The sequence below is a fragment of the Diabrotica virgifera genome, chromosome 3 (assembly GCF_917563875.1).
Source record: "Diabrotica virgifera virgifera chromosome 3, PGI_DIABVI_V3a".
NCBI lineage: Eukaryota > Metazoa > Arthropoda > Insecta > Coleoptera > Chrysomelidae > Diabrotica > Diabrotica virgifera.
In genome coordinates this window covers 251,584,224-251,607,298 of record NC_065445.1, presented here as the reverse complement: position 1 = coordinate 251,607,298, position 23,075 = coordinate 251,584,224, and the positions used below count along the sequence as shown (strand labels likewise).

The following is a 23,075-nucleotide window of genomic DNA, read 5'->3' as shown; positions in this document are numbered from 1 at the left end:
GACTCATCGACAAGATCAACTCGACCTGTGAGCAATTTGGTATAGAAATAGACATTAAAAAACCCAAAGTGATGTCAAACTGAAAAAACCAAAGCGTACCTTAACCTTGCACAATAATTGGGCACATTTTAGGTCAAGGGATTCAAGTACCTGGAATTTTGGATCGACAGCAGCCTAAATCCTGATCTAAGATCGTGAATAGAACAGGCCAGAAAATTTCGCCAGAAAAAACTGCTTTGTGATTATCAAATAAAACTCGGAATTCGACTACTATCAAAATACTAAGTCTGGTCGACTTTCCTCTATGGAGTTGAGATATGGAGCCTTAAAACATCAACCGTAAACAAATTGGAGGCCTTTGAAATGTGGATCTACCGGAGAATCCTCAAAATTTCAAGGACATCGTATAGGTACCTCCAGAGCCGCCGCTACCATGTGTGCAAAGTGTGCATCGCACACGGGCGGCCGATTATAGGGGCGGCCAAAAGCAGGCAACTGATAATTTTTTTTGAAACGACAATAAATTACTGAAAAAATTACTTTAATTTCTAAAAAACTGAAGAACAGTTCCAATTACTTCAACAGCATGCAGACATTTTTAGAGTAATATATGGCATATCTAACTAAAGTTAAAATCGATGATGAACCTAAAACCAATTCTGAGAAAGTGTATCAAGCCCTTAGAGATGTAAACAGCTCAGAGACTGACATTAGTGCAATCGATTTATATGAAAAAACTAAAGCTATTCAACCATATTTTATCACATAAAAAAGTCCTAGTGCTATTCTTGAATACATTAACGAGAATAAACTTATATCAACATTTCCAAATTTAACTAGGTATAATTGTACGTATTAGCGGTCGTTTTCAAAACTTAAAATCATTAAAAACTATTTGCTCTCCTCAATGAAGCAAGATATACTTTCTGCTTTAGCAACGTTATCTATCGAACATGAAGTGTGTGCGACATTGGATATTAAAGACATTGTCAAATTGTCAAAAAGTTTTCCAAAACGAAAGCCCGAAAACTTCGTTTATAGTTTTTGTATGTGTTTATGTTATCTATTCATAGTTTATTTTAATTAAATGGACGTTTAAATTAGGATATTAGGATGTACCTAGAATGGACTTTGGATCATGGATACTATTCTGCATTCACAATCAAGCTGCAGTAGAAATAAACAAACCAAGACACGTTAACTGTTACAAGGAACACTCCCGAATCCTGATTTATAATGTATAAACTTTGTAAATCATCATTTGGGATTTACAATGTGTACACATTGTAAATAATGATTCAGAAGTGCTCCTTGTAACAGTTAACGTGTCTTGGTTTGTTTATTTCTACTGCATCTTGATTGTGACTGTGGTATAGTCTAAATGTTATAACGTGTCTTGGTTTGTTTATTTCTACTGCATCTTGATTGTGACTGTAGTATAGTCAAGTGGGTCTAGGACATTTCGCCGTCGCCATTACTTGTATATAAGTTTTGAATGGTTTTCGAACAATTATATTTCGAACACTTTTGCATAATACAGTTTTTTATTTTTGATACAGTAAAAACAATTGAAATTGAAATCCTTTTCTCAATATTGTTTATTTCCGGGAATCTGATAATGGTCATATTTTTAATACTGTAAATATTTTATTTTTCAGACGAAAACAATGTATAGTTGAATACGAAAATATAACTTGGTTTTACTAGCAACATCAACATTTTATTTACACTGACATTTAGTATAAAAAAAGTTAGTATATTATCACGTTCTTGTAAACTTAACCAATGCCGGGATGGCGACGGCGAAACGGCCGACGGCGAACTGGCTCGATGGCGAAACGGCCGACGGCGAAGTGGCTCGTCGGCGAAACGGCGACGGCGAAATGGCGACGGCGAAACGGCGACGGCGAAACGGCAACGGCGAAACGTCCCAGTCCGTAGTCAAGTATCTATTTACAAGTTATCATTGTTATGTATATCCTGCACGTTTCTTTAAATACTAGTACCTATGTTGAAACGACTAAAGTGTTGGAAGAGGGGCGGCAAATATTTAAGTTGCTCACGGGCGGCCAACACTTTAGCGGCGGCCCTGGGTACCTCAAACGAATAGCAATACCTGCATAGAATAGGCAAGGAAAGAGAACTTTTTAACACAGTGAAAGTTAGAAAAACATTATTAGTCCAGGGCGCATCTGTTTTGAGATGGACGTTGAGAGGTGACTAATATTTTTTTGCAGAAATTTCTTGGAATTAACTCTTATAATAACAATATAAAAGTTGCGTAATTAAATTTCCTATAATATAGGGTTGGTTACAAATTTTAAAAATTGTCACCCTTGTTGCAAAATAGCAATAATTGCGAAAAAACCATAAAAAACAAGTATTTGCATTTTACGTTTTTCAACCATTTATGCTACACTTAGGACTTTCATATTTTATTGATAAAAATTATATAATATAGTAAAACAATACTGCAAATTTCAATAATATCGGTGCAATAGATTTTGCAAAATAAATTTTGCAATCCAGCTTTCGCAAAAAAACTTCATTTTTTCAAAATGTTGCGAACTGAAAATAAAGCAGATAGCAAGTTGAAATTTTTTTTACACACAGAAGAATACCGTACCTTTCATTTGTAATTTTTAAAATTACAATCCATTAACTACCACGGCGTCAGGAATTTTTTTTAAATAAACATTAAATTTTGGTGCTACGCGCAGGATAGCGGTGTTCGATTCACAAAAGTTGATTTCCACCAAAATTTCTTCCAATCTTTATCTAATATATTATTTTCTTACACTATATTTTGTGGTATTTTAATGTTTTATTTCCAAAAAAGTCAAACTAATTTGATTATTGTCTGTGAAATATTTTTTAAACAGTTGCATATGTTTAAAAATAATAAACTTTTATTCTCTAACTTAAAATATATGAACAAATAAAATTTTTGCCAAAAAAGTGTTATTTCAAAGGACAAAGCATGTGTTTTTATTTTGAAATAAACAAATTTATTTATTTATATCGAAATGTACTAAAAATTAAAATTTGTCAATAATTATCAAAGGTCATTGGAATAAAATCAGAGCAAACTATCCATTGTCCTGCGCGTAGCACAAAAAAAATGTGTATTTAAAAAAATTCCTGACGCCGTAGTGGTTAACCGATTTTAATTTTGCAAATTGCAAATGAAAGGTACGGTATTCTTCTATATGTAAAAAAAATTAAACTTGCTGTCTGATTTATATTCAGTCCTGCAAGATTTTGAAAAAAATAATTTTTTTGCCAAAGCTGGATTGCAAAATTTATTTTGCAAATTCTATTCAACCGTTCTTAATGAAATTCATAGTATTGTTTTCTAATATCATAAAGTTTTTCTTGATAAAATATGAAGATCCTAAGCCTAGCATAAATGGTTGAAAAACGTAAATTGCGAATACTTGTTTTTTTTTATCGTTTTTTCGCAATCATTGTTATTTTGCAACAAGGGTGACAATTTTTAAAATTTTTAACGAATTTTATATTGTAGGAAATCTAATTACGCAACTTTTATGTCAGTACAACTTTTCTCAGAAATGAATACTTTCAAAGTTATAATCAAAAAACGAAGAAAAAAATCGAATTCTTCCTTCATTTTTCGACATTTTCATTATTTAAACAATGTTCCGGACCTTTTTGAGTGGGAAGATTTCTGCAAGCAATTTCTGCAAAAAATATGAGTCACCTTTCAACGTCCAAATGTACTAATATTTTTACAGATGCGCCCTGATCTATATACCTAGACCATACACAGTGTCGAACCCGCTTATTGGAATACCAGTTAAAGGAATATCCCGCTTTAAGGAATAGAAATTTGAGGTTCCAAAACGTTTCTACCAGGCACCAATGATCGGTTATTAGAATAACCCCGTTATAGGAATACTTTCGCTTGTCACGAAGGCTATTCCAATAAGCGGATTCGACTGTACTGAGAAATGATAAGTACCAATATGCTCAATTTATAGTGAAAGGAAAGATCGAGGGAAAGAGAGAATTAGGAAGGAAAAGACTATCGTGGCTCAGAAACATCCGACAATGGACGTGGCTAAATTGTGAACAGCTAATAAGAACAGCTGAAGATAGAGAAGAGTTTGCAATGTAGTAGCCAACCTCCATTGGGGAGAGATCACTTTAAGAAGAAGAATACCCAAGTAGCAATTTTTCGACGCATTGGTTGTCAGTACAAACAAATGCACTGTATATAACGTTGCCACAGTGGACTTTCAGTTGTTTCGGCCAACGACCCCTAACCCGACTGACATTACGATGTTACAACGTTAAGTAATATCTTTAGTTATATGGGCAACTAAGTTATTACTATTGTGACAACTACATATCACAGTTAAGTTTTTTCAACAATCGCAACTACTTAAAAACGTTATAATGCTAAACTAATTTACGCCCATGGGTTTTCTGGCCGACTAGGTAGTTGTCTCTCACGACCCCAGGGCCTTTACGTATAGTTCTATAGATGTGTGACACGTTTACGGCAACTTCAGGAGCAAAAAAAATTTACTTTATAACCTTACTTTTTTCTTATTTTATATTTTATTTTGCTGGAAATTTTCGATTTATTTAACAACCTGTTTATTTGTTTTTTATTAGCTGGTTTCTCCATTGTCCATTGTTTTATCAGTAGATTTGATAAGCTTAAATCTTTGTATCAGCTTTGCTAGACAGGGTTGTAAGGCCAGTTCTTACTCTTTCAGTACTATATCCGTTGCAAGATAATTTGGCTGAAACTCCGACAAAATATGTACTTTTTGTACATATTTTGTCTGAATTCCATCCGAATTATCTTGCAGCGGATAGTAGTTTTGCTTTTAAAAAATCAATAGAAATCAGTAGATTCTTTTTAGGCCTTGTAAATACAGTACAATCTGTGTTAACGGTTACCTGTCAAAATCGCCCGGTTTCATAATCAACTTAAAATAAACATTAAGTAAAGTTCACTTTAAAGTTGACATTTACCCATATATGAATTGTGATAAAGGTAGGTACCAACTTACTTAAAATTTAAAATCCACTTTAACTGATTATGAAACCGAGCGTTACAATCATTTTGAAAATTCTCCAAACCAATTATATGAAGATTTCCTTATTTAGATCTGGTATTTACCAGTTTCATTTCTCTGTCAATCTATTATCATCCTCTACGTCCTGAATCTTATTTTCGGTAATGACATTGGGAAATTGTAACAAAATGTCTGAAGATTAATTTAGAAATGGGGTGAATACTATTAAAAAGCAAATTTTATTTTAGTGATAACAAAATATTGAAATATACCAAACATCTAATAAAAAACATTGCCTACTAGAATTTTTTAAATAATATCAAAAATATACCAAAACAGTAGATATCTACTAAATGTGGCAACGCTGTTAAGGAGAATGATGCACTTCATTGCACTGGTCACATGACCTCTGTCACCCAATAAGAGGGTGCGTTCTAAAGTGGTTGGGATAGTCGGTCCAGGCCGTGTTTGGTCGGCGATTGGACTTCTCGGTTGTCTCATCCGTCTATGGTTTCTAATAAGGTATATTTTAAGTGATATTGGTAATGTTGTTTAATGCACCATTTTGTTTTTTTTGGGATGTAAAGAAAATAAAAACACAAAATATAAAAAATGCAGGCATTTTCTAATACCTTTAAAAGCACCATCAATACATTAAATTTATACAAAACATCTTTAACATAAATTCTGGCTTTTATATTAAAATTAGATTTTTTAAATTTGCATATTTTTTGTTAAAAAGGTGATAAAAAATGAGCGCGTGTGTTTTTAAAGGTGGAATATCCATATTTGACGGTAATCTGAGATGCGTTTATAAATTTCACATCAGGTAATTTTGTTTAAGTCCTTATTTATGTATTTATATAAATTTAAATACCTGATATGATGTCAAAATAGTTTACTTTTTATATAGGTAAAAAAACATAACCAGTCAGACTCTTTGAGCAACCATTGCACGCAGGCACTTTTTATAGTCGATTCAGTTGTCTCATGCAACGCTTAAGGTTGCCTAGGCAACGTCAAGACAACTCAAAAATCGTCCACCAAATTAGTGCAGAATTGGGTCGTCTTCTAGGCAATAACAACGTTGTAACAAAACGTTGCCACGCGGTAGACAACGTTGTCGCGTCGACAAATTGCTACTTGGGTAGACTAATAAATTATGGTTTACAAACCTAAACAGTTTCTGCTTCCAGCGCTAAAAGGTATATAAGAATACTGATGCCTTTTTAAAACATTTTCGAGTAAAAATCTATCCGCGTCAAATCTTTCGGGATATTCCCAAAATTCTGGCCGACGATGCAAATCAAAAATATTAATTCGTATGTTGCACCTCTTTGGTATAATGTATCCAGTAGTGGTTGTTATATCTTCCCTTGCCACTCTGGAAATAGACGGAATACTGGGAAATATCCTCAAGCATTCCTTTATGCATCTGTCCATATATCTTAGTTGTGCCAGTTGGGGGAAATTGGGATCATCAGTGTTTCCTGCTACGGTTACTATTTCTTCATAAATTTTTTCCTGAAATATATGTATTGTTATACGTTAGATCTATACATTTAGTTCATAACACATGTTACACAATAAAGACATCAAAACTGTACTTAACACGGATGTTCTCTTACAAATCATGGATCCGAACACAACATAACTCTCACTGGGATAATACACCCGGTCAAGCCCAAGTAAAATGCATATCGTCCCTTAGCTTACAACACCGCTCAAGTCGAAAATTAACGGTTTTTAGATTTTAATACCATTGGATAGATCTGCTCATTGCGCATCTAACCATTTGTCACATGATTTAGATTTCAGTCAATCAGATGCCGTAATTCACAAAGTAGTGACACCGCGCAAGTCGTCAACACCTGTATCATGGTCAACACCGCACAAGTCACTCTGTGATTATTATGTGTGTACGTGAGTTTTACTGCTGAAAAGTCTAGTATCCAAGAAGCTTTTATAGAAGATTAAGGGGTAATCTATATTATATAATAAAGTAATGTTTATTCATTTACGCGTATTAATATAGAAAGAAATGATAATAAAATAATTTAAGCGGTGTTTACTAACGGTATTTTTTTAACTTAGGCGGTGTTTCAAAATATTTATTTTCCTAAAAAGTGCAGAAAGTAATACTTTTCCGCACGCGACTGCAGTTTGCCGAACGACGCGAAGCGGGAGTTCGGCAAGCAGTCGAGTGCGGAAAAGAGACTTTCTGCAAGCGTTAGGAACAATATTTTTTCTACGAGTCTTTCACAAATTAATTCTTTGACATGGTTGTCAAAACCAAACTTTCAGCATAATTGGTTAGCATGACGACGGTCTTGGTTTCCATGACGACGATTCAAAACCACTGTTGTTATTGTCTGCTGATTTGACTTTCGAATATTATTTCAAAATTATTTTATTTCATCGAATTCTCGCGTTAATTTCATTAAAACATGAACACAATAAGATATATTTGAAATTAATTAGTAAATAATATCTAAATATTAGTTTATTGCATGCATTATAATTACTTTAAGGCCATATTAACATATCTAAATTAACACGCGTGCGGAAAAGTAAAACGCGTGCGGTAAAGTAAAACGCGTGCGGAAGAGTAACAAGGGTGAGGAAAAGTAAAACTTTCTAAACTAAAACGCGTGCGCGAAAGTAGACATTTTTGCACGCTCGTAGAAAAAGTAGTTTTTTTCGTCTCCTGTAAAGTTGGTAAAAATGACTTATGCGGTGTTGTTAGCTAAGGGAAGATATTGGATTGTCATGTGCTAAGAAGGCTAAAGTGCTGAGAAAAATATGCAGGAATGGGCCCACCAGGAATGGCAAAAAACTGGAAAAGGTTAGATCGCATGCAGACACATTTTGTGGACTATTAAGTGGCTAGACTAAGACCTAGAATGTATCTACGGGCTGCAGAACGACTGGTTTATAATAGAGCGTTTCCTAAAAGACCCCCTCGTTTTTATTTTTTCCTGGTGTTTCTGGTGTTTCTGTTTCTAACGTCATTTGTTGTTCCTCTGCATACCATACTTACAGTTTTTTAAATAGTCAATGCATGTATTCTGTTATATATGTATGTTTCGCCTTTATTAGCATTTTCACCTCCGTTTTTTGGCCTTTTAAAAGATTTCTTTTTTTTGTGTAGAGTAAAAGTTATGCTCTGGCTCTATTTCTTCTAAAAAACTTTCCTAGTGATCCAGTTCCTATATCCACTGATCATTTTTATTCTTCTTTTAAGAGTTTATATCTTTCCATTCTTAGTGTCCTATAATTATTCTCGTACGCTTTTTGTGACTTGGTTGGCACGTATTTCAGGTAAGCATGATTTACTTTCGCCAAGAACTTCCTTACAGAAAAACTCTCTAATGCTGGGGCCACAGTGACGTCTAATGCCGTTAATTAACGCGTTATTTGCATTACCACAAGAATGGAGATCAAGCATCCTAATACCTCTCTTTAAAAAAGGAGACAAATCGGACACGGAGAATAACAGAGAAATTAATTTATTAAACACAACATTAAAATTAACAACCAAAGTGGTTGTTCATTTTAGCAGCAAATATACTGAATGAAACTATAACATTAGCAAAAGAACAACAAAGTTTTAGATCGGGAAGATCATGCACTGACGATTTATTTATAATGAGGCAAGTTCAAGAGACATCGTTAGAATACAACAAATCGGCATATTTATGTTTCATGGACCGTAAGAAAGCATTTGACGGGGTCAAACTAAAGGACGTTATCCATTTCTTTATACTCAAGAGAGGTACCTATAGGAATAATTAAAACGCTCGAAAACATCTACCAGAACAATAAAAGTAAAAGTAGAATATGAAAGAACTAACGGACCAATTGAAGCTGGCAATGGGATACGACAGGGAGATTCCTTGAGTCCTTTATTGGCCAATCTGATCATAGTATAAATAATATAATTGGATAATAAAAAAAGTAAGAAATAAAAAAGAATAGGTACCAAATGGGAGAAAAATAACTTAAAATAATATGCTATGCAGACGATGCAATACTAATCTCTTAAAGTGAAAATGATTTACAACGTACGCTGGACCAGTTTAATATAACCGCCATAATATTTAACATGGTAAATTTCCCCAGAGAAGAAATAATGCACGGTTATAACAGCAAATCCAATAAGTGATGGAGTTTAAATATCTAGGCTATCTAGCTATGGAAAGCTCGAAACAGAAGTGGAAGATCAAGTAAATAGAGCAAACAGAACCGCAGGTTGTGTGTCGGAATGACACAATATGGAGAAATAAAAATATCGGAAAAGAAATAAAAGATAGAATTTACAAAAGAGTCATTAGATCAATAATGACACATGCAGCAGGAACACCTACACAGAGAAGATATTGCTCGAAATAGCGGAGATGAAAACCCTTCGAAAAATCGATGGTAAGACACTATGGGACAGAGCTAGAAGTACAGATATACAACAGAGTTGCAAGGTGAAGAATATTAATAACTGGGTAAGAAACAGAAGAGTAGAATAGAATGACCACATAAGACGAATGACAACAAATAGATTAGTAACGACAGCGAAAGACGGTTGTCCAATAGGAAGACGATTAGTGGGAAGACCACGAAAACGATGGAATGACAACTTACTGGAGGCACATTGAAAAACAGACAGATTCATGTCTATAAAAAAGAAGAAAAAGAACTTCCTTAGCTGAGTCTTAGATACTTGTTATGTTATAAAAAATACAAATGTAAAACAAACATACCTGTACTAACGGCTCGTTAGCCAACAGCAACAAAGCATGACAAAGTGCGGTACCCGTGGTATCATGTCCCTAAAAATGATAAATAAGAATAACTAAGAAAGAGAAAAAAAAAAAGAACTAATTAATTCTATTTTCGATTTGAAGCAACATATACAAAGCCTAAAGTCAGTTACGACCTTGCGGTCGCTTTTTATAAATATAAAACCCTTTTTAACAATTTATTCTTTATACTTACACCAAAAATAAAACCATTCACTTCATCTTTAATTCCCCCATCGTCTATCCCTCCCCGTTTGATTTTAGTGGACAGCATCAAATCTAGCAATCTCATTCTTTTAGATTCATACACATTCGAGTTTATGTCGATCTTGAACGACTTACTTCTTTCACTGATCACCACCGAAGAAAAATCGTTTAGAATTTTTAAAACATGTTGATGTCTTCTACCAGAGGGACTCAGTTTGTATAGCCACGGTATTAAGAACCAAGGCCTAACTATTCTATATACAAAGTCCTCGCCGTAGTCATGAACAGCTTGAACGTAGTCTTCACATTTAGGATCTTCTTGGAAATCTTTACCAAATGCTGTTTCTAAAAAGAGATACACATTGAAAATTTAACACTGATATTCCTCTTAAGCCACCACTCTGTAGGATATTAGGTCCCACAACGAATGCATAGGTTTTGAGAACTTCTACATTGTTTTGAAATCTGGCTGTATCTCAAACACCTATAGCACTAAGCAACCCTGCTTAAAACTGGTTTTACTGGACAAAAACATGATTTATAATAGCATATTGGGGCAGCATATTACCTTCAAATCCTGGCTGGGAAATCTCAGATAATGGTTTGGATGCAGCTCAACTGAACTCTTTCGGGGTGTAGTGGCAAAAGTGAGAATAACAATGATGATTGCCAACCTTCGTCGTCGAGATGGCACGTAAAGAAGTATATTACCTTCAAAAGCTACAATAACAGTTTTGTTTTGCAACACAGTCAATTGTACCATTTTTTTCAACTTATCTATGCATTCGTTTAATATCTTAGGTACGTGAAGGAGATTCAATATTTTCCTGTAAATATACAGTATCAAGTTGAGTACCTATCAATATCCCGAACCCTTGCTTTATAATAAATGACTCGGAATAAAGGTTCTTAAATTTTCTTCCTTTAGTTTACTATTATTTATAAGACTATTTGCATCATGAATAGAAGCTACTGCCACTTTAATTCTGTTCCTACCAATTCCTCTTACTTGAAGGATATTAGAAATTCCTAGTTCCTTGTACAAAATATGACCTAGTGTAATCGGATGTAAATGACCAAGATCGGTGTTATTTATTCTTTCAAAATAAACAAAAATATTTTCTTCTTCTTCTCGTTGTCCTTATACCCTTTAAGAGCGTCGGACACGCATTAATATAAATATTTTCAAGATTACAATTGTCTGAATATATGTTAAATCCTATATTGGGCTCTCGTTTTCTTCCATACTTAAGCTCAGATGACCTCCAGATGGTCAAACAATATTTTTAAAGACTCCTAAAAGTGTCTTCGTGTCTACATCATCCCCATAGGGGACAGTAACAGTTTTGTAAGTACTATGTGAGTTTGATTTTTTAAACACTACAGTTTAAAGTATCCATACAGAGAACTAAAACATCGTGTATCGTATCGTATCAATTTGACAGGTATTTGATAAAGGAAAATGAGTAATGTTTAATTAACTTTAATAAGTTATTACTAAAAGTTTAGTCATTACCTGCTTTTTAATTATTTCAGAGTTCTTAAAAATTTCAATATAATTTCAAAATTAAAGTCATTAAATCATCTGAGCAAAAAATTGAAGCGAAACATTCAACATTGTTTTTGGTATTCTTTTCAAATATGCAAACGGATTTGGAAAATTTCAATATACAGGGTGTTGTCTCAAGGTTAAAATTACTGTTTGCTCTGAACCCTTTTTCTTCGTTGGAGGACTGTAAAAAGCCAACGAGGGTATTCAGCACTTTTCGTGATGTCCTATCTTTTTTGCACAATGGTTTCTGCTGTAGGAAATTCACAAGGTTTAAAGATGGTTTGATAGGTTCTTTATTTCAGCGCATTCCACAGCACTAAGCGAACGTAGATTCCACAAAAATATATTTTTTCTCGTTGAAATTATTTGATAGATATGATATTTTTAATTTTCTGACTGTTGCTCTGGGTTACCGATTCCAAAAACTACTCGTCCCCCGTGAAATAGTATACGTACTTGTTTTACTTTAATTTATATTGACAATTTAAAATATTTTATACAAATTAGGATCGAACATACCGCCGCCCTTGAAGTTATATAGGGATACACTTCAATAAAGAAAGGTAGTGACTAATTACTTAAAAATCGGCTCGCTTAGGCTGTGGCTTGCAGAATTACAATGACTTATTATACAATACTTATACATACATACCTAAATACTACATAAATGAAAGAAAATTTAAAAGTAGTTGTTTCGGTTAAAGTAAAAAAAAAATAAAAACCGAATGTTTATTGTTCATGGGGTAACGGGCACAGTTTAGTAATGCTACGTTTGATAGTTCCATTTGGGGTAGCGACGCTCACGACGCGCACAAGTCCGTCTTTGCCAGGATGAAGAGCACTTATACATCCACGGGACCATTGATACGGAGGAAGACCATCATCCTTCAGGAGCACCATCTGTCCTTGTAATTTGGCCGTGTCTTTGCTATATCTCCACTTTTCTCGTTGCTGCAGAGTATGCAAGTATTCATTTTTCCACCTCGACCAAAAGTGCTGCATCATACGCTGCAAGAGCTCAAATCGGGTGAGCCGGTTGATCGGAAAATCCTCATAGTCTATAGCAGGAACCATGTTAAGCGGATGACCAATGAGAAAATGGCCTGGAGTCAGCACTTCCATATCATTGGGATCGTTGCTCATAGGAAACAGGGGTCGAGAATTTAATACACCTTCAATCTGAACTAAAAGAGTATATAATTCCTCATAGGATAAAGGATTGGAATTGTTTATAATACGGTACAAGTGAGTTTTTATTGATTTTATGGCACTCTCCCATAGCCCCCCAAAGTGTGGAGATCTGGCAGGAATGAAATGCCATGTTATTTTATTTTCTTGAGAAAAATCTCGGATGGCATTTGTTTTTAATACATTATATATACCTTGCAGCTCGTTGTTAGCTCCAGTGAAATTTGTACCATTATCTGAATACAAATCGGTGCATAGACCTCGTCTCGCAACAAAACGTCTTAAGATGCTCAAGAAGCATTCCGAAGTTAATTCACTAGCTAATTCAATGTGAATCGCTTTAGTAGTTAAACAAACGAATACGCAAATATATGCCTTAGTAAACCGACGATTTCGAAATTTCGATTCCTTAAGTTTGAATGGTCCAGCGTAGTCGACGCCAGAGCGCGCAAAGGGATGAGAGATATTGACTCGAGAGGGTGGTAAATCCCCCATTAAATTGTCCATGGGTTGAGCATTGCTTCTAAAACATGGAATACATTTACGAAGAACATTTCTGACCACATTTCTACCGTTTAATGGCCAAAAGGATTGTCTGACGAAGGATAGCGTCGCCTGGGCTCCAGGATGAAGGTTTCGCTTATGCTCATAAAATATAATTAATTCTGTCAGAGGATGCTTATGTGGAAGTAAAACCGGATGTTTAGCTGAGAATTGGATAGAAGCGTGTCTTAAGCGACCTCCCACCCTGATTATGTTTAGGTCGTCAAGGAATACGTTCAGAGAGCTTAATTTGCTGGAAGGTTTGACTTTACCATGAGACTTTAATTGGTGAATATCCTCAGGAAAGCTTTCTCTCTGAACGTGTCTAACAAGATGATGTGTGCTTTGGACCATCTCCGTTAAGGTGAGATCTCCAATTATCCGGAATTCCCTTGAAGTCTTGGCGTTGTAGATAAATCGAAAACAATAGGCCAGAACGTTCCGAAGTTTAGTATAACTAGAATATCTATTAACTAGTGAAGATATTAAGATTGAATGAGATACTTGAGATGATAGAACAATAGATTTTGGATTAAGTTCCATTAAATCGAGATCAGGAGTATGAGCTGTGAAGTTCGATATATGATTGTTTGAGGGCCAAGTATCCTGAGATTGCAACAAAAATGAAGGTCCATGCCACCATAAATCACATTCATGCAATTCGGACGGACTAGCTCCTCTAGATATTATGTCGGCAGGATTTACATTGGAGGGTATATGATGCCACTCATCTATTTTTGTCAATTGCTGGATTTCGGATACACGATTGCATACGAATGTTTTTAAAGTGCGAGGTTCAAGACCCAACCAGCATAGAACAATTGTGGAGTCGGTATAGAAATAAATTTTTGAGAAAGTAAGTTCTAAAGATTCGATTACGTTTTTAGTTAGGCGAGCAAGAGTAAGTGCTCCACACAATTCCAGTCTAGGTAGTGAAATAGCCTTTAACGGAGCAACACGTGATTTAGCGCACAGTAAATTGCTAAGTATACGACCATGTATATCAATAGATCGTACATATATGCAAGCTCCATATGCATTTATTGAACTATCGGAAAAGCCATGTAGCTCAATGTAAATAGTATCTTTCGTGGTGACTTGACGAGGTATATTAAAAGAATTAACGAGAGTAAAGTTGTCTATAAACGATTTCCAGATCTTATAGAGTTCGACAGGAATAGGATCATCCCAGTTAAGTCGCTGAATCCATAATTTTTGCATTAGAACTTTTGCTTGAACGATCATGGGCCCAAGGCAACCTAGAGGATCAAAAATAGAAGCTATGGTTGATAGGATTGTCCTTTTTGTAATAATGGATGGATTTGCTGTTATCCTTGTATTGTAGATAAATGAGTCAGTTAAAGAATTCCACGATATGCCAAGAGTTTTACTGTTTGGTGAATCTGTTATTATATATTCTTCTTTGTGATCGTCTATATTTATATCTGATAGCAGGGCCGTACTGTTTGATGAAAATTGTCTTAGATTGAAGCCATAGGAACTTAATATTGAAGTTAAGTTTCGACGAAGAGAAATCAAGCCTTGTTCAGTTGAAGCACCTGTGACCACATCATCGACATACGTATCTAGGTTGAGCTTACGACTTTCTTCAGGAAATGTAGCCAAAGAATGTATAGAAATTTCCTTTAAGCATCTAGTAGCTAAATATGATGAGCTTGCCAAGCCGTATGTCACGGTGTTTAACTGATAGATGGTAATTTCTTGGGAAGGATCATTTCGCCATATCACGCGTTGAAGGTTACGCTGTGCTGGTTCGACCAGTACTTGTCGATACATTTTGGCAATGTCACCGGTAAATACGAAGTTGTGCTGTCTAAATCGTAGCAATATGGAAAAAAGATCGCTTTGAACAACAGGGCCCACCTTGAGTGTATGATTTAGTGATATGCCGGTAGAAGTGGGACACGAGGCATCAAAAACGATACGAGTTTTAGTGGTAAGACTATCATTCTTTTCGACAGCATGATGAGGCAAATAATACAAAGGAGAAGAATCAGGTTCAAGATCCGAAATTTTAGACATGTGTCCAAGCTCGATGTACTGTGACATAAATTCGCAATAGGCTTGTTTTAGAATGGGATTTTTCTGAAGCTTCCTTTCGATTGATAGAAATCGTTTAAAAGCTATGTCATAAGATTTGCCTAGTTGTGCAATTTGAGGTTTAAGAGGAAGACTCACTTGAAAACGTCCAGTGTCGTCGCGAATTGTGGTACATTGAAAATGGACTTCACATTCTTCTTCTTCCTTAGTGTATTTAGAAGGAATCGTAATATAATTCTCTTCAATTTTCCAGAATTTTTCGATACAGGCCTGAAGAGGATCGGCCGATAAAAGAAAGCAAGAACTGGGACCAGAATGGTAGCAATAAGCTTGTGAAGGAACTGGGCCACTAACTACCCACCCCAATTTCGTTTGTTGTAAAAATGGTTGACCTTTATTACCCTTTATTTGTCCAGAACCCATGAGATTAAAAAATAAACCTGCACCAATGAGTAGGTGTACTTCAGAAGGATCGTAGAACTGAGGGTCAGCTAATGTGATATTATTGGGTATATTAATATAAGAAGGGTTGATTGAATGCTGTGGTGTTAGATCGGTTATTTGATTAATTACGAGAGCAGGCATTTTGAAAGTGAAATCTCCGTTTAAAGATTTTACTTCTAATTTTACACGTTTAGTAAGTGAAGTTGTAACGTGATTTATACCTGTTATAGGTAGGTTAACATGTTCATATGGAAGATTTAGTTTCTCAAATAGTTCTTGAGTAATAAAATTGGATTGGCTTCCACTATCTAAGATGGCTCTGGCCAGTGTGGGTTGCCGATTTTTGTCAAATGTTTTTACTACAGCAGTAGCTAACAGTATGAATGAATTGGGATTTTGATTAAATGAATATAAGTTACAGGATGTCTCTGGTTGTCTAGAAGTGCTAGGATTATTTTGATGAGATTGGGGAAGATTAGATGTGGAAGATATATGGTTTTTATTATGATTTTGCGACTCGGATTGAGTTCTATGTAAAAGGCTATGGTGTTTATTTTGACAAGTCTTACAAAAGTAGCTAGATTTACAATCCAAAGTTTTATGTCCGGACCTTAAGCAATTGGTGCACAGATGAAGCTCCTTTGCTTTTGCAAAACGGTCCGGTATCGGCATGGCATGAAACTTAGAACAAGAGTAGATAAAATGGTTATCTGAGCATAAACTGCACCTTGGTGGCACTTGAGCTAATGCGGTAAGGGTTGAAGATTTGTCAGATGACTTGACATTATGCCAATCTCTTTTATGAGATATCTTTTGGTCGCATTTTTGTTCAACAGATTCTAAAATTTTACACCTTTCTGATAAAAATTTTAAGAAGTGTTTCACATCGGGAGATTGCTTTCCTGCTGAGACTCTTTCCCATTCTTTTCGAGAATTGATGTCAATTTTGGATGTTAAAAGATATATTAGAATGGTACTCCACTCGAAAACGCGTTCCCCTAAGTTTTCCAAGGATTTGAAATGGTTGACGAAAGTGTCTAAAAGTTTTCTCAAGGAACGAGACGACTCATCTTTAGTAGGACTTAGCTCGAAGATGGATTTGACGTGAGCATGAATAATTGCCCTTTTGTTTTCATAACGGTCGCACAATAGATGCCAAGCCGTTTCATAATTTGCTTCGGTTGCGGAGAGTGCTCCAATAATTTGAGCGGCTTCTCCCTTTAGACTGGATTTAAGATAATAAAATTTTTCGATTTTATGAATAGTAGGATTGTTCTCAATAAGTGCCTCAAAGGTTTCTTTGAAATTTGTCCAATTTTCATATGTGCCAGAATATATGGGCAAAGGGATTGGTGGTAAATATGAATTAAGACGATGAGAGTTGAGCATTGGCGAAGATGACATGGATGAAGATGACCCATGAATGGGTGGTTGCTCCGTTGATGTGGGATTGAGAAGTAATGTTGCTTTAGCTACTAAGGCATAATATTTGCTTTCGAACTCTCCTCGTTCATCATCTTGATTGCCGAGGTTAGAGGTTGTATCAAATAAACAAATACGTTCAATGTCACACTGTATCTTTTCAAACTCAACAACTGACTCCTTTAAGGCATCCAGACGCGCTTGTAATTCAAGACGGATTGTGTCAGATAAAGGAGTTACACATTTTTCAAGGAAAGTGTTAAAACGAGTCACTGTGGATTTAACAGTGCCACGACGAGCTACAAGATGTTTAAGGTCTTCAGCACTAGCCATTTTTATCAATTAATTAACGCTAATAGGTTTGAGAGAAGGTTATAAATTTACTGTGTTTTGTGGAATATACTAATTAATAAGAATATTGCTAGCTATTAGTTGCAGTACCAAGTTAAAATAAGTAGATAAGCTAAGTAAGCAATAAAAAATAAATTGTTGAAGATGTGGATTAGGTATAAGGATGATACGGCTATGTTGGGCCAAATATTAATAATGCTTAGGATGTCTTTATTATAAGTAAATTGATTTTAAATGCGTTGATTATATTATAATTAAACGATATTCCCTTCGATGGGTGCTGCTATGGTAGGCTGGTTGTTGTATATTATGTATTAATTAATATGATTAATATTGTAGATTATTATACAAATAATATCTGATAACGTTTATTTCAATATTTAGATATGTTAATTAGCTTAAAGAAGTAAGTTTTTTTTTTAAGATATAAATCCAAAAATTATAATTTGTTTTTAAAGAAATGTGCCAAATGTTTAATATTTTGTATGATAAAGTAGAAAGAATATGAACTAAAACAAAACCATATGCCAATAAATTATATACTCTCAAAGCAAGATTAAAATAAGTGAATCAAATATTCTAACCTTACTTCTCGATGCTGCAAGCTGTAGGTACCAAATTCAGACGAAGGGATCGATGTTTTCTTCGGTTGTCAAAAAATCCGGACGAAGTAGACCAATGTTTGCTCTGAACCCTTTTTCTTCGTTGGAGGACTGTAAAAAGCCAACGAGGGTATTCAGCACTTTTCGTGATGTCCTATCTTTTTTGCACAATGGTTTCTGCTGTAGGAAATTCACAAGGTTTAAAGATGGTTTGATAGGTTCTTTATTTCAGCGCATTCCACAGCACTAAGCGAACGTAGATTCCACAAAAATATATTTTTTCTCGTTGAAATTATTTGATAGATATGATATTTTTAATTTTCTGACTGTTGCTCTGGGTTACCGATTCCAAAAACTACTCGTCCCCCGTGAAATAGTATACGTACTTGTTTTACTTTAATTTATATTGACAATTTAAAATATTTTATACAAATTAGGATCGAACAATTACTTTATAGTTTTTGATTAATCCGGCCTTGTTTTTTCCTTATGATTAGTGAGTAAAAAGAAAGAAATGATTAAATTCGATAAAACATCCTGTAACTCGGTTTTAAAAACTGTTAGAGCCAACTATTTCTGTTTCCCTATGAAACTCTGTATTTAATCTTTCCCTATCATAAATCAATGAATACTTACCTCCTATAGAAAATAAAGTAAATCTTGTGATGGGATCAACTACATCAATATAAGGTTTATCACAGTTCTCTTTGAAGTATTGGACGAGCTGTTTCGTTTCTTTGTTAAAAATATGTAAAAAATCTTCTAATATTTTAAAGTGAAAGGCAGGAGTCAATAATTTTCGTCTTCTGTGCCACATCTCACCTGAAGATGTAAATTTTTATCGTAAATATATTTTATTTTTTGTATTCGTATGGAATAACACTTGAGTATGGTTTAATATGATACACCTTTAAGAGCAACATACCGATAGCTATGAAAAGGAAGACATCTGGCCAATGCGGTCTTCCTATGGGGCTTATTAACGTTTCTCATTTGTTTCGAGCTTCTGTCATATGTCGTATAATCCGTGTATAATATTATTATACGACATATTTATGACAGAAGCTCGAAACAAATGAGAAGCGTTGAAGAGTCCTATTGTGACGTATGGAGCAGAAACTGTCACGCTCACAAAAACAACAGCAATAAAAATGCGAGTGGCACAAAGGCGCATGGAAATGGGAATATCGATTCTCGACGTGATAAAAAAAGACAAAATAAGGAACCAACACTCAACGAAAAAGGTACATAATATCAATAAAAATGTTAATTCAGACAACAAACTCAAAACTTAAAATTTGTCCAATTCTTGGTTTTATTGGGACAACAAAACGATGTTCATCAATTCATTATTTTCGTTCGTTGAGCCAATGTATTACGTTTATTGAATGGATGAACATTCATTATGTATACCATAATATCACTTTATTGGTATTACGAACTCTGTTTACTGAGTCAACGAATACTATTTATTGATATTACGAACTCTGTTCACTGAGTCAACGAACACTATTTATTGAAACAACAACGTCGTTAATTGACCGACGAAGAATATTCGTTGTGTCAATAACAGTGTTATTTCTCCTTACGTATTTCGTTTATTTCTACAATTATTTCCGTTTATTGTTACAATTAATTCCGTTCATTCCCACAATAAATACAGTTTTCCTTACAAGCAATTCTATTCATTCTTACAATCAGTTTCATTCATTCCTACTATGAACGTATTTTATATTAATAATTACTGAATGCAATAGCCCAATGTAGGATATTAATTGATTAATAATAATTTCTTAAATCCCCCTTTTTTGTCCTTAACCTAAAGGACTTTACACTGTGTGATTTTTCATATGATTTCACTTATACAGTGTACTGGAATAAGTGTTACACTCCCTCACCCCCTTATTAACTTATCTATTTTTAGCACATAAGCAAAACGCTCGGACAGGTCGATTTTTAAAATAATCAAAGTATATTATAACATCAATGTTTCAAACTTTACACGATCCCTCTTCAGGTGACAGGCGTGGCGTAACTTTGATTTTTTTTAAATGAGAAAGTACGTCATGTGTCAGCTTATTTAAAAGCGTTTGAAATAGTGATTCCAAAAATGTATAACACTTTAATCCTTTTTGAGAGCGCAGGTGCAAAATTTCGATCGATTTCTTTTTAAACGCATTCATTTTTTTTTGGTTTCTGAGAAAACTAATAAGTATTTTTGAAAAATTTAAACGCAGAATAAAATATTACATTATTACCGAGGGCCGAAAGTCCCTTAGAATAAACAAAAAGTTTCTGTTGAATGGTATGCCTATTTGAAATTAAAAATCATACTAAATTTTCTCTTTTTCACTCCTGTGACTTATTAAAATAATGATTATAGAGGTTCTCAGGGACCTCAGACCCTCGATAATACTGTAATATTTTATTTTGCATTTAAATTTTCAAAAATAATAATTAGTTTTCTCAGGATTCGAAAAAAATGAATACATTTAAGAAGAATTCGACCGAAATTTCACGATGATCGACACACAAAAACTTCCTTCTACTACGGACTACACTTGAAAACGAAATGCAATTATTATTCGGCACTTCGGTAACACAGAGAAGCTAGGGGTATCACGATAAGGAAAAGCCGTTAACTTTCAAATGGTCAAGCAAAACATTTATTGTCTCAACAACTACGATTATTGTCACAATGAACGCATTGATTGTGGGTATTAAATGCAGTAGTAGATTGATTAATGCATTCGCTGCCACAACAATCAATTTACATCTATTCAATAATCATATATTACTCTATATTAACAACATTTGTACATTGTTTTAATGAAATCTGTACGTTGTCACGATAAACCAAGGTAATTGCTTGCATTCTACGAAATCAAGAACGTGAGTTGCTGCCAGAATTAACAGTACTTATTAAATATACGAAACTAAGTTATTGGCTGAATAAATTGAGTGTTATTGATTAATGTACTCTAGTTATTCTCACAATTAATATTCAATTATTGTGACAATAACCAAATACATTCGTCAATGTCTAAAAGTTCGTTGAAACAACAAATTAAATTGTTGTGACAACGAAATACTATTCAGTAATCACTGTTAATCAATATTACGAACTAAATTTTTTTGAGTGAAAACCTTAGGAAAAGAACAGGTATCACTGATGTCGAACCCATAGCCAAGCTGGAATGGAATAGCGAGACTAAAAGACTCTAGATGGACCAGAAAACTAATTGACTGGCGCTCAAGGAAGACAAACGCAACAGAGGACGACATTAAACGAATGCAACAAGAAATGGCAACAAGACGCACAGAACAATGGAGAGTGGCAAAGTTGTACCCAGTGCCGGATTAACCATAAGGCAAAGTAGGCAGTTGCCTAGGGGCTTCGATCCCAAAGGGTGCCTCGCAGGACCCAAAGCGAAATAATAATAATCAGAACTAAATAAGAACTATAAATCATACTTATGTTGAAAAATTCAAATATCACCATAAAAGTAATGGTGGACGTATAAACTACATGACAATGTCTATATTTCTTCACATAGAAAGTCTATGCTGTGAGACTAAATCACTAATAAATGCCCTTTGGTAGAAGAAACAGTAGGTATTACAGATGGAAATAAGAAAAAAATTCGAGAGTGGAGCAGAAAAAGCAAGAAAAAGCAGGAGAAAGAAAAGATCCTTAAGCAAGATCTAAAACAGAACCAAAACTTATTTAAACTCAGTTTCACACAGAAATCCATAGCTTGTGAAGCTGCAGCCATTGAAAATACACGTGATGAAATAGAAATTACTGAGGGAAGCATAACCTCCGTAACTTAAGAAGATGAAAAAACATGTACCGACAATTCTATTCCAGTTCAAGAAGTTAAAGAACCAGAAACCAAAACTAAGATAGAAATTGAAGTTAAAGATAAATTGGGTCCTAAATTCGGAAAACGACATAGGATTACGAAATACAATAAATGAAGAAGTACGAAAATTTTGGATTGTAAAAGGTCCTCATAATGTAAAAACTTTAAAGGAAGTTTTTCAGCATAAAAAATAAATTTTAAAGACATTACCATTCCTACACAATCTACGGTTTTTCGAAAACATATCAGTGGAACAAAAATTAAAAGAGATTGGCTAACGTATTCTCTCTCAAGTGGAATATCATATTTTGGGTTTGTTCAGTCCGTGTACAACTTTTTGTCAGCCTCTACCCACCATTGGGAAGTTACGATCAAATGCTTAAATGAAACTCCACTAAGCGATCACATTCGCCACGATCTAGTCCTTAAAAGATCAAGTAGCATAGATAAACTGCAAGGACACATGCAACAGGACCTTTGTCTAAAGGTTATAACGCGTTCAAATCTGCTCTTCATACTCTTACTGAAGTCACTAATCAGAAAGCTGAAACAGTTCATCTAAGTGTTTGTTGAAAGAAATGTCAAAAAAGAAACATTCATAATTAATTAGTTTTGGTCAACAATTTTAGAACGCTTTCAGTAAATCATTACAAAGAGTGAACATCAAACTGCAGTTTAGCTTCTAAATTCACTTTTAGAGCTCTTAAAATACCAAAGAGATAGGTACTTAATTTTGCTTACTGCGAGCAGAATGCCTGAATAATTCGACTCGAGTAAACAAAAAGCGAGCAAGAAAACTACATTTTGATGATACTAATTCTAATAAAATTTTTCTACAGGATGGACAAAAGTTAAAGGTTGAAACATATCTACCAATGTTTTGCGTTTTTCCAAAATTGAGTGAATAAAGAAGTGTGCTTCAAAACTACAGGAAAACTATCCTGATGATATTGAATCTGAACTTGAAGATGAGCTAGAGCAGTTTAAATATTTTA

At 34.4% G+C, this 23,075-nt stretch overlaps 1 protein-coding gene across 1 annotated transcript in view; it reads right to left on the bottom strand.

The window, feature by feature from the left end:
- Positions 1 to 23,075, bottom strand: part of LOC126881691 (cytochrome P450 4C1-like) — a 39,693-nt gene that overhangs the window by 5,683 nt on the left and 10,935 nt on the right. The window contains exons 4-7 of the mRNA XM_050646100.1: positions 18,851 to 19,036; positions 10,041 to 10,396; positions 9,806 to 9,874; positions 6,227 to 6,575 (exon numbers count right to left, since the gene is read on the bottom strand). Of these exons, the coding sequence (XP_050502057.1) occupies positions 6,227 to 6,575; positions 9,806 to 9,874; positions 10,041 to 10,396; positions 18,851 to 19,036 (960 nt within the window). The remainder of the gene's footprint in view (positions 1 to 6,226; positions 6,576 to 9,805; positions 9,875 to 10,040; positions 10,397 to 18,850; positions 19,037 to 23,075) is intronic.